Below are 19,507 nucleotides of genomic sequence, written 5' to 3'. Positions count from 1 at the left end.
CCACACACAAAAATAAACTCAAAATGGATTAAAGTCCTAAATATAAGACCAGACACCATAAAATTCTTAGAGGAAAACATAGGCAGGACACTCTTTGACATAAACTGCAGCAATATCTTTTTCGAGCTGTCTCCCAGCTTAATGGAAATAAAAACAAAAATAAACAAATGGGACCTAATTAAACTGAAAAGCTTTTTTTGCACAGCAAAGGAAACCATAAATAAAATGAAAAGTCAACCCACAGATTGGGAGAATATATTTGCAAATGATGTGACTGACAAGGGATTAGTCTCAAAATTTACAAACAGCTCATGTGGCTCAATATAAGACAACAAACAGTTCAATCAAAAAATGAGAAGACCTTGGGGCTTCCCTGGTGGCTTGGTAGTAAAGAATCTGCCTGCCAATGCAGAAGACTCGAGTTTCATCCCTGGTCTGGGAAGATCCCACATGTCTCGGAGAAACTAAGCCTCTATACCATAACTACTGAGCTCGTGCTCTAGAGCCTGGGAGCCAAAACTACCAAGGCCAAGTGCGGCAACTGCTGAAGCCCGCATTCCATGACAAAAGAAGCCTGTACACTGCAACTAGAGAAAAGCCCAAGTAGCAACGAAGACCCAGCATAGCCAATAAATTAAAAAAAAGAGAAGACCTAAACAGACATTTCTCCAAAGAAGACATACAGATGGCCAAGAGATAGCACATGAAAAGATGCTCAACATCACTAATTATTAGAGAAATGCAAATCAAAACTACAATGAGATATCACCTCACACCAGTCAGAACGGCCATCATCAAAAACTCTACAAACAATAAATGCTGGAGAGGATGTGGAGAAAAGGGAATCCCCCTACACTGTTGATGGGAATATAAAATGGTACAGCCACTATGGAGAATGGTATGGAGGTTCCTTAAGAAACTAAAAATAGAAATATTATGTGCTGTGCTGTGCTTAGCTGCTCAGTCTTATCCCACTCTTTTCGACCCCATGAACTGTAGCCCACCAGGCTCCTCTGCCTATGGGGATTTTCCAGGCAAGAATACTGGAGAGGGTTGTCATGCCCTATGACCCAGCAATCCCACTCCTATGCATAATCCAGAGAAAAACATGGTTCGAAAGGATGAAGGCACCCCAATGTACACTGCAGCACTGTTTGCAATAGCCAAGACATGGAAGCAATCCACACGTCCATCAACAGATGTGGGGTACATATATATATAATGGAATATTACTCAGCCATTGAAAAGACGGAATAATGCCATTTGCAGCCACATGGATGGACCCGGAGATTATCACACTAAGTGAAGACAGAGAAAGACAAATTGCATATGCTATGGCACATACATGGAATCTAAAAAAAACACATACGAATGAACTTACTTACAAAACAGAAACAGATTCACACAGACTTAAGAGAAGGAGCTTATGGTTCCAGGGAAAGGGGGAGGGGGACAAAAGATAGATTGGGAGTTTGGGACTGACATGTACACATCGCTATATTTAAAATAGATAACCAACAAGGACCTACTGTATAGCACAGAGAATGCTGCTCAATATTCTGTAATTACCTAAATGGGAAAAGAATTTAAAAAAGAATAGATACATGTATAGATATAACTGAAGCACTGTTCTGTACACCTGAAACTAACACAACACTGTTACTCAACTATACTCCAATATAAAATAAAGATTTTTTTTAAATTGAAGAACAAAATGGTAAACTGGAATAAATTTTCTATTATGCAGCTAAAGGAAAGAAAGAAATTATGGAAGAAAAATTAAGAAACATGATGTTTAGAATGACAGGCTCCAACACACACCTGGTAGTGTTAGAAAGAAAACGAAGAGAACCAGAGAAGGGAATCAGATGTCTGAAAAATTTTAAGAATAGAGCTGTATTCACCAATTAAACAAGCAGAGCAAGCTCTGTACAATGCAAATGAAAGTACTAAATCCAACCTAGCCACGCTGGAGTGCCTACCAGTATATGCTATGTGCTATGCTATGCTAAGTTGCTCCAGTCGTGTCTGACTCTGTGTGACCCCATAGATGGCAGCCCACCAGGCTCCGCCATCCCTGGGATTCTCCAGGCAAGAACACTGGAGTGGATTGCCATTTCCTTCTCCAGTGCATGAAAGGGAAAAGTGAAAGTGAAGTCGCTCAGTCATGTCCGACTCTTAGCGACCCCATGGACTGAAGCCTGCCAGGCTCCTCCGTCCATGGGATTTTCCAGGCAAGAGTACCAGTATAGGACATGAATAAACAGGGAAATATTAAAAGTCACCAGAGGGAAGGAAAACCATTAGATGGACAGCATACTTCTCACCAGACACAGAACATGCCAGAAGACAATAAAGTAATACCTTTGAGGTGGTAAAGGAGTACCATGACCTCTTGGAAGAAATACAAAGGGTTAAGGAAAAAATATAAACAATGAAAGACAAAATGTGTTACCTCATTTGCAAAGATTTTTACATATGTACTTCCACTTTTTGTGTGTGGGGGTGAGAACATTTAACAACTCTTCACAACTTTCAAGTATACAATTATATATTTCAAATACAGTATTGTTGACTATCGCCACCACACTGTATATTAAAGTTTCAGAAAGTGTTCATCTTATAACTGGAAGTCTGCACCCTTTGACCAACTTCTCCCCCTTTCCCCCACCCCCAACTCCCCAGCCTCTGGCAACCACCACTCTATAGTCTGTTTCTATGAGCTGCTTCTATACCTCTAACAAAAGAAAAAGGTTCAGAACCAGAAATAGCAGGCTAGATTAATCCGTCAAATCCTGTATCAGTGCATATGATGTGACTCTTCCCAAGGACACTATTCCTGTTACCCAGAATAGAATAGGAATACAGTATTCCTAATACCCAGAGCTGCTGATTAAATTCAGCAGCTCTGATTAAAGAATTAAACAGTTCTTTAATCTGACGATTAAACTATTTTTTGTTTTTTCTTCTTATGGCAGCCCTAGTACTACTTACTTCAGTTCTGGCATTTCTGGTTCATTCTAAGATGGGAGAAGATAAGTCTAGGGTTTTGATCCTTTGGCAGAAACATCTGGAGCAGGAGGAGGGACACACCTTAGGAAAGCCCCATGAGAAACTCTGGTTCTCTTCTGAGGTGTCCTGCACAGGTGGTCAGATCGTTCCTCCTGATTCCCATCTCCCCAGAACTTTTCAGGGGCTACTACTGCTGCTTCCATCATCACAGGGAGAAAAACCTAACAGAACGTACCACTGAGGGCAAACACTGTGATTTTCTTTCCACGTGAGTGGAAGGAAAAGAACAGACAAGGATCCCAGACAGCATCTACAGAGACAAGCACAGAACTCAAAATGAGACAGGGAGATACGAGTACAGCCATTCTGTAACAGAACTAAGTGAAAGGCCTTGAGCAAGTGGGCTTCACAGGCCAGAAGAACAGCGCCTTAAAGTTTGGGCTTCCGAGACAACAACTAAAGACCCACGGGTGTAAAAGATGAGCTCCATCTCTGTTCCACTGATTGCCTCTACATGGTTTCCAAAAGACAAAAGTGGAACCATAAATCCACCACCTAGCAGAATTGCCAAACTCCCAGTTCCCCAAAAGATACAGATAAAAGCTTGACACACATTCCTAAGTTGTTTTTGCAGGAAGCAGGCCCGCCCCCCCTCACCCCCCCACAAGCTGAAAACTGCTGACTGCACAGACCCCAGATGGGTTGTAAAACCAGAAGGGTGATGATACTCAAAACTTCACCTTGATGCCAACCAATCTAAGAACTGAGCACAAACTCATCAGGCAACCCACTGCCCCTCTTCCCTCACACTGCCTTTAAAACCCCTTATCAGAAAGTCTTTGGGGAATTAACATTCTTTTCCACCTTCTCTCTTATGTACAAGCCATCCTTTCAACAAAAAGCTCTGCTTGTTTAAGAGTCTTACGGGAGCAACATTTGTTTCTATGGCATTGCTATCCAAGAATCTAGAGAGGGCCCAGTAACAGAACCAGTGAATGAGACCAGCTGGGAGACAAGAGGGAGTGGTAGGGACTGTGGCAGCCAATAACATGTGCAACCAGCCTGGCTTTACCAGACCTCCTAGTTTTTGGAGAAAACCTAGAAATCCTGGCCATTCTTTGTTAAATCTTTTATTTTTCACTGTTGGTAACTAATTCACAGTGCCATTAACACTTAGGAAAGCAAACAAAGCCCATGTACAGGCTGGATCAAGGGCAGAAACAGCCTGCCTAGAGCTCTGTTCTCCCCCAGAGGTGGTGGGAGATCTCCGAGGACACCCAGGCAACAGCAGAGTCCACTGCCTGGACGCAGGAGATCTATCTCAGCCTGCTCACTGATTCAGAGAGCGACTCCCTCAAGTGCTGCCCAGCTTAGGCAGGAGGGATCTGCATAGCTCAGATCTGATGTTTCCTTTCAAACCCCCATTCTTTCACCGGATTTCCTGTCTCCCAAGCAGCCTGTCAATGTGCCTTGTACTCACTGTCAAAACTTCTACTGTCTGCAGTTGGTTCTGCCTTCTAGGGCTTGGAGAAGCAGCTCTGAATGAGAGTGTAATAACCTTGAATACTCAATGCTGAGGGCCCCGAGCCAGCCCTTCATCCTCTGCCAGCTTCCTATCTAGCATCTGACAGTTTGCCGATGGTCCCCAGAAGAATCGAAGTACAGACACACCCTGCCTGTCCAGAGACAGGGCCCAACCAGAGGGCAGAGAGGAAAAGCAGCAGAAAGAATCACCATTCTGGATGAATTGAAAAAACTTTTGGTTAAGATGCTGTTGCTCCTGGTAAGTAACAGAACTCCAACAAAAAGATGTGGTGCTGGGGACTTGGGGACAGGACCAAAGTAACAATAACACCAGTCACCAGTGGCCAGGAGGAAGCTAAACCCCACAAATGAGGACACCTAGTACCTCTTCGTGGTTAAGGCGCTCAGCATCTCATCTGTATCTAAAATTTGTTCGTATTGTTTTCTCCACCATTGTGTTATTGCAATTCCTGGAGAAGATCTAAGTTAGCTTCTAGAAGAGTGTACAGAGGAATGAAGAAGGAATAATACCAGCATAACTACACCTCGCCCCCACCCCTACCCAGCCCAAACCAGACCTGGCAACTGTTGAGGCTGCCGAATGGGAGCCAAGAGGACAGACAGGCTCAGGGGCTTAAGAGCAGCCCTCTTCCCTTCAGGGAAAGCCAAGGAGACAAAGAATCAAAAATGACATCACAAGATGCCTGAATCCCTGAGTCACCCCTTGAAGAAGAGCTGCAACAGAAAGCAGCTCTCCTGAGATTCTGTACGAGGAAGAAATAAACTTTCGTTGTGTTGAGCCACTGAGATCTGGGGATTGATTGCTTATTACTGCAGCATAGATAATATGACCCTTAGGCAAGTGCCCTGAAGGATGGGTGGTTTGGGAATGGGTATTATTACTGAAACTCAAGTAAAGCAACTGGGTGGCGTGTGATTTGGATGGGAAAAAAATAAGCATTAATGGAAACAGACTATGAAAGTACTTCATCTTGATTCATATTCCAAGTCTGGATAGATAGTGCTAGTCCCTCAGTCATGTCCAACTCTGTGCAACCCCATGAACTACAGCCCGCCAGGCTCCTCTGTCCATGGGATTCTCCAGCAAGAATACTGGATTGGGTTGCCATTCCCTTCTCCAGGGGATCTTCATGACCCAGGGATTGAACCCAGGTCTCTCACACTGCAGGAAGATTCTTTACTGGTTGAGCCACCAGGGAAGCCCTTTACTATTTGTATAATCTTGGATAAGTTATTTATTCTTTTTAAGCCTCATTTTCTTTATCTTAAAACTACAGCTCACTTCTACTTTAGAAACCTCAAAAGATTGCTAGGAAATTTAAATGAGACAATCCGTATAAGGTATGAAGTGCAATGGGTGCCTGACACTTAGTAAGAACTTAAGTCTTACCTGTTCCTCATCAGAAGAACTAAAGAGCCTCTTGATGAAAGTAGAAGAGGAGAGTGAAAAAGTTGGCTTAAAGCTCAACATTCAGAAAACTAAGATCATGGCATCTGGTCCCATCACTTCATGGCAGATAGATGGAGAAACAGTGGAAACAGTGACTGACTTTATTTTTCTGGGCTCCAAAATCACTGCAGATGGTGACTGCAGCAATGAAATTAAAAGACACTTACTCCTTGGAAGGAAAGTTATGACCAACCTAGACAGCATATTAAAAAGCAGAGACATTACCTTGCCAACAAAGGTCCATCTAGTCAAGGCTATGGTTTTCCAGTGGTCATGTATGGATGTGAGAGTTGGACTATAAAGAAAGCTGAGCGCTGAAGAAATGATGCTTTTGAACTGTGTTGTTGGAGAAGACTCTTGAGAGTCCCTTGGACTGCAAGGAGAACCAACCAGTCCATCCTAAAGGAGATCAGTCCTGGGTGTTCATTGGAAGGACCGATGTTGAAGCTGAAACTCCAATACTTTGGCCACCTGATGTGAAAGGCTAACTCATTGGAAAAGACCCTGATGCTGGGAAAGATTGAGGGCAGGAGAAGGGGACGACAGAGGATGAGATGGTTGGATGGCATCATTGACTTGACGGACATGGGTTTGAGTGGACTCTGGGAGTTGGTGATGGACAGGCAGGCCTGGCGTGCTGCGGTTCATGGGGTCGCAAAGAGTCGGACATGACTGAGCGACTGAACTGAACTGATTCCTCATCTAGTAACTGTTTTGGGGCCTCATATGCCAAAGCCTAACCAAAGCTGAATATGGAGAAGAGATAAGAAAAAGTTGAAGGTTATCACTCACTGTTGTCACACAGCATAGTCTTGCCATCTGAATACTTGAAAGTCTAGAAAGGAACAAATCCAACTCACAGAAGTTGTGATAGGGGAGTTGGAGGAAGAGATCCTCCACCTCCAATACACAAATGTACCAGGGCAGAAACCTATTCATCAACTCGTTTATCTCCTCTACTGTGCACTGCTAATCTAGCTCCCAACCTCCCTGTAGAACCCAGTACTACAGAACAGAATGCAGGAGCAGAGGCCACTCTGTTCTGGCCCATAGTATCCTCCTAGGAGCAACCCTCGAGGCGTGGTGACCTTACAAGCCACACATGAACCAATGGAGCCTGGGTCCCAAGTCACTGCTTAGAGGACAGGTGTCCACTGATCAGGAGACTCATTTGCACGTAGGTGAGCTCAGAAAATAAATTTCCATTAAGCTTGAGTAAATACATAATTTTTTAGATTTGTTCATTGCAGTAGTTAGAAACTGCTGTTCTCTAATAATGTGCCAAATATTTTCTAATTCAAGGACTTATGTTGGAAAAAAAATATCACACTTACAAAGGACAGGGTTTTCATTTTGTTTTGTCAAGATAAGTTATAGTTATTTATATAAACAACAGGAACAGACTTTGAATTCACTTATTCCAAACATCTGAGTTACTCTAAACAAGGGGAAAGTTTAAGTTTTTCTGCCTGCTCCTGATTATCAGGGTCCATCACTTCCTGAGAACACTCTATAAAATCTGCTAATGTAGAAAACAGTGCTGTGTCAGGCAGGCAAGAAAACAAATGAGCTATCATCACTAGCATTACACAACCTTGTAACAACTTCTTTCTACTCAAGCAGAGGGAGAACAGAGACGGAACATTCTTCAGCAAATTTAACACCTAAGCCAGGTTCCCTCCCCCACCCAGATATGACCTCCCTAGGCCTTTCTTTAGGCTCAGTCTTCCTCCATCCTTAAATACCCAACAGAAGGGCAACTGTCACTCACCCAATGCATGGATTGGTCTGGTACCTCGGCGCAGTGTAGGAGAAAGGAGAGATGTTCTTGTCTACAAAAGACCCAAACCCCAAGCGGAAGTTGCTGGTGAGCTTCCTCATCTCCTCGGCTAGCTTGGTGCCCAGGCTCCGGATGTTTTCCAGGTCATCCTTCATGGACAGAGAGAGGTCCATCAGGTAGTACAAGTCCACGGGATAATCCTCCACCTGTCGAACCTGCAGCTGGAACGTAGTCTTGTCACCTGTGCCAACCAAGAGACCATGCGTGTTAGAGGTCATCCAGTTTGCTGGGGCAGAAGGGATTGGTTTTGCTTTCAAAGCCGGTGCACCTGCGACTTTTCTTTAGTGACTGTGTGCCTCTCAGAAGACATCTTTTTCCTGGAAGCAGAGTGACTGATGGAATACGGGTGCTAAGGATGCAGCTCTAGGTTATCCTTTCACACACACGGGGTCTCTGTGACCCCATGGACCATAGCCTATCAGGCTCCTCCATCCATGGGATTTTCCAGGCAAGAGTACTGGAGTGGGTTGCCATTTCCTTCTCCAGGGGATCTTTCCCACCCAGGTATCAAACCCAGGTCCTCCCGCATTGTGGGCAGACGCTTTACCATCTAAGCCACTAGGGAAGCCACTCCTTTCACACACAGAGCTCAGCAATTTTTAAGGAAACTCTTTAAGAATGAGTCTCCTTAGCAGTGTTCTGTTTTCTCAGCAAAAACGACTTTAGGTAATTGGTGGATAGTGAGCCCGACAATTCCATGGACACAAACTGGGTGAAAGTAGTCCACCCACCACCAACGTCAGAGAAAGGACTGACCAAGATAGGAGTATGGCCAGGAGACTATAAAGGTGTGTGTGAAACAGAAAGCAGGGAAGAAATTAACAAAAGAAGGGTATAGATACAAGAACTGAGGTGGCAAGGGAGAGAAGAAGGCAAGGGAGAGTGGGAAAACAAAGATGGTTACTTAAAATACTCCCACAAGGGCAAAAATGTTTATGCTTATACTGTGTCACCTATTTCTATCTCTCTAGCCATTTATCAAACAATAGTATTTAGTTCTAGGACATATTTGACATTGCAGACACAAATAATTATCATAAATTATCTATCTGTATAAATATGAGAATATTACAAATTTTAGCACCATCAAAAAGAAAAGGAAAAAAAAAAGAAACACTATTACATTTATCTACAGCTACAAGAGAGAAAACAGTTTTTGGTTCTATAATAAGACAGTCAACAGACAAAGGAAAAAGAAATTGATTCAGAGGAAAAGAACAAAGAGAAAAAGGCAGTGTCTGGGAGGCGTGGCCTCTGCAAGCTTGCCTTGTGCAGAAAGGCCCAAGTCAGCGCAGTAACTGGGAGATGCATGCCAGGATAATGATCTTTCATCATTTCATAACCTCTAAAAACACACTGTTCAGACATAATTTCAAGAAGTAAATCCTACCAGGTGATTCTATCTGCCATCACGATTATTAGCCTCCTAGAGACACCAAGAGATGTCTCTGAACTCTGCGTAGAACTGTCCACACACATTTGAAATGTGGATGTACTCTCTTGTGTTCAGAGGTGCAATGTCGAAGGTGACTTTGCTCCCACATAAGGGTCCACGCCTCATCTGCCTGCAGCGATGTTTCAGAGGAACCAATCTTTCACCTCCAGCTGACAACCAGTGGGTTGAAGCCTTCTTGAACTTGCAGGATAGGAGACCCAGTGGTCTGTGCTCCCTCCCCTCCTCCCATCCCAGACGAGGCATACTTCATTAATTAGACTATGAAGAATCTAAGGACCCAAAGCTTTTAGTCCAAATTCCAGCTGTGCCCCTCAACTAGGGATGCCACCCAAATCTCCATTTCCTTAACTGTAAAATGGCAATAACAGCACCCAGCGTTAAGTCTATGAAGCACTCGTGTGGGAAGGAGAGTCTTGTAAGCAGTGAAGGCCTGCCCAAACGCAGAATGATTACTATAATTACCACTGTAGCCTGAGTGGCGGAGCCCAGCCTGCTTCCCCTGACTTGTCCTTGCATGTGCTGCTCAAGCCACCTGGAGATTGATGTCATTTGGGCTGCCTGTTGGTATGAGTCTATTTTTAAAAACCACTGGAGTCTGACTCAGAGGAATGTTCGAGATTTCTTCCAGAATGAATTCCGGACTGCTACAGTATCTGTCTCTAGTTCCCATGAGGCAGAGAGAGCAGCTCTCAGCACAGGGCCCCTCCCATCCTTGGATGCCACACCACAGTGGGGGTGGGGCGGGAGGCCAGCGAACATGTCCCCTCCATCCAAGCCCATGGCCTCTTTGCAGGGTCTTCTGTGTTTTTCTGACCTGTGCCCTTCCCCCAAGTTCCCAGCTACACATTCTTTAATCCACAAGCTGCTTCCATCTTTGGGGGGATTATGAGCAGTTAACAGATGAGCACTTTAGGACCAGGAAACAAGGAACCAGCTTGGATTCAGGGAGGCTGGGAGGCACCCATGGGAGGGAAGTGGACACAAGCCTTGGAGAGCAAGAGCCGGGTTGGAATCCAGACCTTGTCACCAAGGATTCCAGACCTCAGGCTCCTTTAAACTTGCTGCCCAGTTTCTAGATCAGTAAAATGGGGAGGATGTTCATTACTGTGGGTGTGGAAGAGACTATATATATATATATAAACACTGTACAAATGCTTCCATGCAAGAAAATCTTCAACCCCAGGTCCCCTGAAAGTCAATTATTAAAGCAATTTCCTGTGGGGCTAAAAAGAGAGACAGAACATTCTGCCAAAAACTTGAGTGTGAATGGCTAACAGCCTTGGGTATTATACTTAACTCCAAATTTTCCAGACATGAAGGCAAACAGAGAAACGAGATGTGATACATAGGCCTCTCTGTATGCAAGAGGTTCTCTATTTTGAAGTAAGAAATCTATTGCCAGTAAATTCTAAGAGAAATTGACCACTAAAACACACACACACACACAGACACACACACACACAGACACACACACAGACACACACACACACACACAGACACACACACACACACACACACCCCTACCCAAAGGGAGGCTGCAAATGTTTAAAAAAAAAAAAAAAAAAATTTCTCTCCAAGTTTTCCAAAAATGGAGGAGTGTATGAAAAAGGGTTAAATCATTAATGTTCTAAATAAGGGTTTACAGCTACCTTATCTATGCTGGATTTTAAATGCTACAAACTCCTCAGTAGTCCTTGACAATAATGGGATTTCTGTCAATGTAATAGAGAAAGAACCTTTGTCATAAATTAAAAGGGATGTTGTCTACAAACTTAAATTACACACACTGGCCCATCTCAGGGAACCCTGCCTCCCAGGTACCACTGCTTATCAGCTTGAAAGAAACATCCCAACCAGGCTTACCTGTGAATGGCTGCAGGAAGAAAGAAATTAAAACATCTCCTTTGAAGCCTGGTGGGAACCAAGACTTTACCTCCTCTCCTTTCAGTATAAAAGTGAAAGCAAAAGTCACTCAGTAGTGTCCGACTCTTTGCAACGCCATGGACTATACAGTCCATGGAATTATCTAGAAGTTGTGTGCTGGGGCCCTAACACACAACAGGGAATTAGGGCCCCAGCACACAACTTCTAGATAATTCTAGCTGGAGTGGATAGCCTTTCCCTTCTCCACAGGCTCTTCCCAACCCAGGCATCAAAGCTAGGTCTCCCGCGTTGCAGGCGGATTCTTTACCAGCTTAGCCATTAGGGACGAAGCCTGAATTCTAACTCAGGGAAGATGCTTCTCTGGGACACTAGTCCACCATCTCCTTGGTCTGCTGGCTTTTTAAATAAAGTCACTATTCCTTGTTCCAACAAACTGTCTCTTGATTTACTGGCCTGTTACACAGCAAGCAATATAAGCTTGGACTCAATTAACAGCAGATTTTGGAGGGACTGACACTTCTGGACCAGTTCTCAGCATGGGTGCTAGGTGTGGGAGTTATGCTACAGTGCTCCAACTCCCTAATGAGGGAGCCCCCATGGTTAGCTGAATGAAGGTGAAGCCACTGCTGCAGGCCAGGGGTACCTTCTGCCAGGAAGGGTCTGGGGCACCTTCTCCATCTTTGAGTACACTTCTGGAACCAAGTACACTTGAAAGTGAAAGTGAAGTCACTCAGTCATGTCCAACTCTTTGCGACCCCATGAAATGGAGCTTATCAGACTCCTCTGTCCATGGGATTTTTCAGGCAAGAGTACTGGAGCAGGTAGCCATTTCCTTCTCCAGGGGATCTTCCCAACCCAGGGATCAAACTCTGGTCTCCCGCATTGCAAGCAGACACTTTACCATCTGAGCCACTTAGACACACTCAATAATACAGCCAGCCGCCCAGTTTGGCACCACCTGAGACTTTAAACCAGTCGCCACCTCCTGTGAGTCCACTAGGCTGGGAGCTAGGCTTACCTCCACTGTGGGCGCTCAGTCTGTGCCTGTCTCTGGTGATACCAGGCCAGCCCACACGTCCCCCTCCTCCCTCTCCATGTAAGACCCCTGCAGGTTCTTCTCCCTGTGTGGCTGTCACCCTATTCTCTGGGGCCAGTCCACATAATCCCCGCCTTGGGACCAGCAGCAGAATCAGAGAAACAGGATAGAACAAACCCCAAAGTAAAACTGATCACCTCACACCTGTGAGAACACAGCTACTCCTGCAGCCCCTCTGGTTTTTCCAGTTTCCAGTTCACCCAGCCTCAGCTGTATTCTGCACGAAACTCATGCCACTGCTTGGTTCCTAAGTGTAGATTCTCCCTCCATAATCAAGCATCTACCAGCATTCCCTCTGAAATGTATTTTTAAAGCATCTGTCTTCCCTTCAACAAAAAGTGAAGTTATTTTTCCTGGGAACATATACCAGATGACAAACATTCCCAGAAAATGAAAGCAGAGAATTCTAGCAACAACTTTTGGTTTTCCTAAGATTGATTTTGGTTCAAATATTTTAGACAAAGTAGCATCTAACAGATAAACACTCTCACTATCCCCATTGCAGGTAGTTTTTGATTCCTTAGAATTATATTTCTGTGTTAGAAATTGAAAGAAACATTAAAATCAGCTACATTATAAATGGACTACAGCTGAACAGGGAATTAGGGCCCCAGCACACAACTTCTAAGACTATCACCCAGCTCTCTGATCACTGAAGCAGAAGGCAATTAAGACTCAGAATTAAATCCAGACCCATAATGAAGAATTGCCTCCCTGGCCCAGAATAAGGCTGGGTACTGCAGCAAACGCTACTCCCCCTCCTCAGAATTCTGACTCTTGACAGATGGAACCATCAGAAGACGTTATTGACCTGTACAGTACCTGACACCAAGCAATTAGGGTTCAGCATTTTTAGTTTCCTTCAAAATAATCTTAGTTTGGGCTGTTATAACAAGTACCATGAACCAAGTGGCTTATAAGCAACATAAATTTATTTCCTACAGTTAAGAACAGTGTAAGACCAAGACTAGGCCATTGTGGTTGGGTTCTGATGAGAGCCCTCTTCCAGGTTTCAGACTACAGACTTCCTGCCGAAGCAGGCAGAAGAACCCTCTGGAGTTTGGGGGGTTTGTTTTAGTTTGTTTTTATACTACTAATCTCATTCATGAGGGTTCCACCCTATGACCCAATCACCTCTTAAAGGCCCCACTTCACTTCTTAATACTATCACATTAGAGGGTTAGGATTTCAACATATGAATGTTGGAGAGATACAAACATTCAGCCCACAGCAAAGCACTATCCAGCCATCATCAAGTGTTTTTAAGTGTGTGCATTGTCAGTCTGGGGAGCAGAAGGAATACCCAAGTCAGGCACCGGCCATCTCCAATCAGAATGTGAGAGAGGGGAGAAAGACAGTATGCACAGGGATGGAAAGAAGCCCATCTCAAAAGCAACCCATCCTCTGCAGTTAATAGTACAATCCCAGGTCAGTTTCCTGGCTCTGATAATGCACTCCAGTTATGTAACAAGTTATCCTTGGGGAAAAGCTGAGACAGTACATAGGGTCTCTATTATTTTGCAACTTCTTGTGACTCTAAAATTACTTCAGAATAAAACGTTAAAAAAAAATGCTTTAAAGCTGCCAATCAGAGGTCATTTTTTAAGAGGCTAATGGGTTGAGGCAAATCAAGACTTAAGCAAACCCTTTCTAATTGTGCCACCCCTAGCTTTTCACCATTTCAGTATGCTTTATTCTAAAGTTTACGTTCTTTCTTAGGGATTTTATGTTCTTCATTAAGGTTTTTTTAAGATTGTTATCCTGACATACAGTTTCCAGGATTGGAAACAGAATGGAAAACATGATCTTGTGTTTATACAAAATCTTGCTTAAAGTTTGGCAGTCCCTCAAAAAGTTAAACACAGAATTACCATATGACCCAGCAATTCCACTCCTAGCTGTACACTCAAGATTATTGAAAACATATGTCCACACAAAAATGTGTAAATAAATGTTCACAGCAGCATTAGTCATAACTGTCCCAAAGTGAAAACAGCCCCAAATATTCATCAACTAAAATGTGGTATATCTATACATATACAGTGGAACATTATTTGGCCATAAAAAGGAATGAAGTCTTGATACATGCTACAGCATTAATGAATCTTGAAAATATTTTGTTTAAGCGAAAGAAGCCAGACATAAAAGACCACACATTATGTGATTTGAATGAAATGAAAAGTAAGCAAAACCCCAGAGATCGAAAACAGATTATTGGTTGTCAGGGGCTGAATGCATGTGGTGGGGAGGGAGAAAATAAGGAGTATTGAGGGCTACAGGGTTTTCTTTTTGTGGTGATGAAAATGTCCTGGAATCCTAGAGTGGTGATGCTGTACCACTTTGCAAAAACACTACAAACCACTGAATCGTATACTTTAAAATGGTAAGATATACAGTATTTGAGTTATATCTCCATTAAAAAACAAAATAAAATTTTAAAAATTCTGCTTAAAAAGGGGGAAAATTGTTCTTTTTCTTCCAGGCTTATTCTGGAATAATAACCTTGCCTGGGTGAAGTGCCTCACATATAGTGCTGAAGCTTGTCCTTGACTAGTCTGGCATAAAGCTAATAAAGTGCTACACATTTCACTCAACAAACACCTATCACGAGCTATGGGGGAGCTGGGCAAAGGAAACACAAAAGCATTTCTGAAAATACACAATGGAGAAACCAATCACTGCATACCTGAATGCCTTCCCCCGAGTCAGAGGGGCATTACCTTGAAACAAGTATGCACTTGGTAAAATGAAAATGTTGCTAATTACAACATACTATTCTTCTCTTCCCCCAAACAAATAAATATCTGGGGTTTGCCTGTACTTCTCTTTATTAATACTGAAATTTTCAAAATTTTAAGAGACATCATTGGCATCACATGTTTCTATATTTGAGAAAGAAACAAGTTCATGAGGTTCTAGGCCTCTAGGAATTCAGGTTTTCATCAGGTCTCCCCCTCATCTTCATCTCTATAGGCTGCAATGGGCTCTCCATCATTGTACCTTCTGTAGGACCAGAGCTGCATACAGTCCTCACATCATGATACTGTATAAACACAGAATCATGTTTCCCTTTTTATTTTCAATACTGGAAACTGAATCACAATGCTTAGTGAGAGATGTAACTACAAATAAGACTGCTTTATTTCTTTAATTGAGTGTACGTTGAGCTTCGTGCATAAATAAGCATTGTGCATAAACTGAACGTTATGAGAACTTTACACAAGGAGGCTCCCCTTATTCAAATCATTTCTTTGGGGGCTGTTTCAAAAGCTAATTGCTAAGTCAAACCAAACAACAGTCTCTCTGCCTTAGAGCCACACCTTAATTCTGATTTTAAAAACTGGAATTGAAACTGCAACATCTTTGGCTTTGTGTGACCTCCAGCTTCTCCCTAAACTAAATCTTCCCTAAAGAATAAGGATTCACCCCCATGAAGAATATTTCTTGGAGAGAGCAGCACAGGCTCAGAGCAATTCTAGATGAGGAGTTCCCAAAACAAAAACGTCCCTCATTGATGACCCTCAAACTCTTTTAGAGGTGTTAATTTTGGTCTTTGTTTTCAAAAACTGACTGAAAACAGTACAAAGTAATATATACGTTATAAGCACATGAACAATACAAACACATGAATAAAGAGAGAAAACCCAGCAAAAATGAAAAATAACATAGTGTTACAGTGGATGATTTTTCAAGGCTTTTCTTGAAGTGCCTGTTACACAGTTGTTAAGATAAAAAGGAAAATACACCACCTACATTAGTCAATAACCATTTTTATCATACATTGTGCTCTGATAACTTACTAGTCTACAATGATGCCTATGTCCCCTTCTAGGTCAGAGCCCTTGACCTTGAGTCTGAATCAAAGATGAATGTGAGGAGAGGCGTTCATCTTTCCCCAGAGGGCACCATCGAACATCTGCTCACTCGGCTTCCTCTTTTCTACCCACTCGCACATTTCTGTAAGGGCTCCCTTCTCTCTCTCAGCTCGGAACCTCACTAAACGCAAGGCCAAGTGTCCCTTCTAGTCAGATGACTTGTAAGAACCGTATGTTGAGCTAATCCCAGCACTTAGCCCGGGCTGTGCAGCAGCTCACACTGCTCTATATCCAGCAGGGCCACTGACACCCTTCTTTTGTTTCTTATTTCCAAGACAAGTCAGTAGGTGAAATAAGACAGTTCTCAAGTGCACGGTGATTCAGAGTCCTTTCTAACAACAACTAGAAGAAGCATGACTGAGTGCTTACAATGTGCAGGGCCACGCTCAATTGTTTCTGAGATATGAGAATCTCTATCCAAACAGAGATGTGGCTGTCTCCAAAATCTGCATCTTTGGCCATGACTCTTTGAAAATAGTAATTTAAAATTCTTAAAGTATATTTAAACAAAGTCTCATTTAAGCCTCTGAATAGGGCTGTGAGGAATGAAGGTGACAAAGACCCTGAGACGCTAAGGAGTGGGGCAGCTTGCCCAGCGCCCCGAGCTAGAAACAGAGCTAGAACCAGGAGCCCAGACAGCCAACCGGATCCCTCATCTTCCCACAGTCCCAGCCACTCCCAAAGTCTCAACGAACCATCTGGAAATGGTTATTCCCAGCGGCTTCCTAGACAATGAGAAAGGAAAAGAGGATAAAAGTCAACGGGATTTGGGGGGAAAAGGCTTCCTTCTCTCAACAACTTGATACTTTCTAATTTGGCCATGTTCACATCCTCCCTTGACATCACAAGGGGCCTCATGTGTAGAATATGAGACGAGAAAAGTGGTGAGCAAGAAACAACCATGAGCTGTGCAACCACAAAGACCCAACACGGAACTCGGTTCGCTGCTCTGCCTGCGAGCCCTTGAGCACACAGCTTCTCGGGTGTAAAATTATGTCTGCTACCTTTGGGTAGGTTAAGTAATTAGCACATAGCATGTGTGCAAAAACTGTTAGTCCCCTTATACCACAATCAACTCCAAGGCAGAGGTTCCAAGGTCATAAAGAAAAAATCTCTCTACTCTGCAACTTTGTCACTTCAGAATGCCACCAACTCAAATTTGCTGACAGGAAAAAATACTTTCTCCTAGAGGTAGCATGTTCCCTTAGAAACCTGCATGGACTAAGGAGTAAACATACCAGCATTCTCCCATAGAAAATAAGAACATTATTCACAACAATCAAAACATGGAAACAACCCAAGAGCCCATCCATGGGTGGACGGATAAACAACTGGGTCTACACAGTCAGTGGAGGACTATTCAGCTTGAAAAGGAAGGAAGCTGACACATGCTACCTCATGGATGAACCTGGAGGATGTTACACTAAGTGAAATACTCCAGTCACAGACAGACAAATGTATTTAGGTCCACTTGTATGAGGTATGTGGAGTAGTCAAATTCACACACACAGAAAGCAGAATGGTGGCTACCAGGGATGGGGGGTGGCGGGGACGGGGAGAGGGAGTGAGGGGTTAGTGTTTATTGGGTTCAGAGTTTCAGTCTGGGATAAGAAAAAAGTTCTGGAAATGGACAGTGGTGATGGTTAGACAACACTGGGAGTACAGTTAATGGCACTGACCTACACACCTAGAAATGGCTAAAATGGCAAATTGTATGTTACATATATTTCACCACAATTTTTAAAATAGCTAAGATACTCTTATTATCCCAAAGGCCCTCCCTTCCCGGGATCTGGGCCATGCCTCCCATCGCCCTCCTCTGCCAGGCTTCTCTTCCCACCATCCTGAACTGGCCCACCCCAGGGCACTCACCGGGCCTCAGGGTCACCGTGACCTCCTGCGGTGTCAGCTGGATGACATCGGACCCCGCTGGGCTGGAGCCCTTGCTGCTGAGCGGCAGGCTCCGCAGAACCTGGGTGCTGCTGCCCGGGCTCTCGAACTCGCCGCCACAGCCATTCCTGATCAGGTTTGCCTTCAAGTCGCACCGGGAGATGACGGACCGTGGGCTGCCGAAGTCCTGGAGGCACGGAAACAGGGGAAGGAGGCAGAGGGCAGTCAGCGTGGCTCCAGGGCATCTCAGGCTGTGGATTCATCACCACCCCTTGACCTTGGACCCTCTACATTCCATCTCCCAAAAGTGGACAAGATGGTCACCCCCACCCCAAATGCCCCATGGAGTATTATGAGAATTAAATAATGAACTGAGGTGCTGGATACAGAAGCATTTTGTAAGTTGTAAACACACACAGTAAAACATTTGGCCGCACTGTTATTTTAATGGTCAAAATTCTTCTTTAAAAAAATGTGCCTGCCTACCTGATAAGCAGAAGAAAACAACTGATATGGTCAAAAGTTGCATAACTAAAAATTTTGAAATTTACAAGTGGCCAAGTAGCCGTCACTCAGACAATACCCCAAGGCCAGTAGGTGCCCAGTAGGGCCTCTGCAAGAGTCAAGACCAGGAAGTCAAGGAGACTTTGAAGTATTTTTAAGTAAGTAAAACCAGATGTGTTGTTCTGAGCTTCTGTGATTTTGTTTGTTTGTAACTGAATTTTTTTTTTAATTTTGTATATCGAACTCTTGACATAACAGGAGATCTTGCCTGTCAACAACCTCAGGGACGCCACAATATATATAAATATAAATGGCTTCAAAAACATTTGTGGAACAAGCTAAGAAAAATGATTATTCTAGAAATTATAAGATTCCAAAGCTGGGTTCTGTGCAGTCAAGCTGGGCTCTGATAAAGCAATTCTGATGAAGCAGTTTAAAAAAAAAAAACTCACAGCAATAGGGGAAAGGAGAGGTACCTTCCTAACGACCTTACAGGTATGGATCCGCTGTCCTAAGCTGTGGGAAGCAGAAGTTGAATTACTGAATAGCTGGCCAGAGCTGAAAGGGCTCAGGTGCTGCTCGGAGATTACTTGGCTAAGAAATTTCTGAACTTCTTGGTCTGGTGCAGCCTGCGTTCTGGAATAGACAATGTCACAGAATCAAACTGCTTCACCCTAAGTGGGAGGCAGCTGCATGATTCCTCATCCACAGCCTCAGCCATTTGTATCAGCAACATCATCCCCTGATACATGGACACCTGCACCAGCAACGAACTTCACCCAACCTGCCCGGTCAATCTGCTCAAAGGCTGCTTTTGCTAGACACTACCAGTTCCCGAGGGAGGACAGGTACAGAGCCACCTGCTGCTCCCCTGTTGGGTTCATCAGGAGACTTTCAGGTCCAGGACACACTTCGCAGATCTGAAGAGCTGACAGGCAGCCACAGAGAGCCCATT

The 19,507-nt window shown here is 43.8% G+C and overlaps 1 protein-coding gene across 2 annotated transcripts in view; it reads right to left on the bottom strand.

Annotated features, from left to right (window-relative positions):
• Window positions 1-19,507, bottom strand: part of ITGB5 (integrin subunit beta 5) — a 116,210-nt gene that overhangs the window by 77,168 nt on the left and 19,535 nt on the right. For both annotated transcript variants that reach the window (XM_081571712.1, XM_081571713.1), the window contains exons 3-4: window positions 18,031-18,235; window positions 7,779-8,028 (exon numbers count right to left, since the gene is read on the bottom strand). In XM_081571712.1, coding sequence (XP_081427838.1) covers window positions 7,779-8,028; window positions 18,031-18,235 — 455 coding nt within the window. The remainder of the gene's footprint in view (window positions 1-7,778; window positions 8,029-18,030; window positions 18,236-19,507) is intronic.

The sequence above is a fragment of the Giraffa tippelskirchi genome, chromosome 2, assembly GCF_054371585.1.
Source record: "Giraffa tippelskirchi isolate mGirTip1 chromosome 2, T2T-mGirTip1v1.2.pri, whole genome shotgun sequence".
NCBI classification, from domain to species: Eukaryota; Metazoa; Chordata; class Mammalia; order Artiodactyla; family Giraffidae; genus Giraffa; species Giraffa tippelskirchi.
The sequence above is the reverse complement of the archived record's forward strand: the minus strand, read 5'-3'. Positions and strand labels throughout refer to the sequence as shown.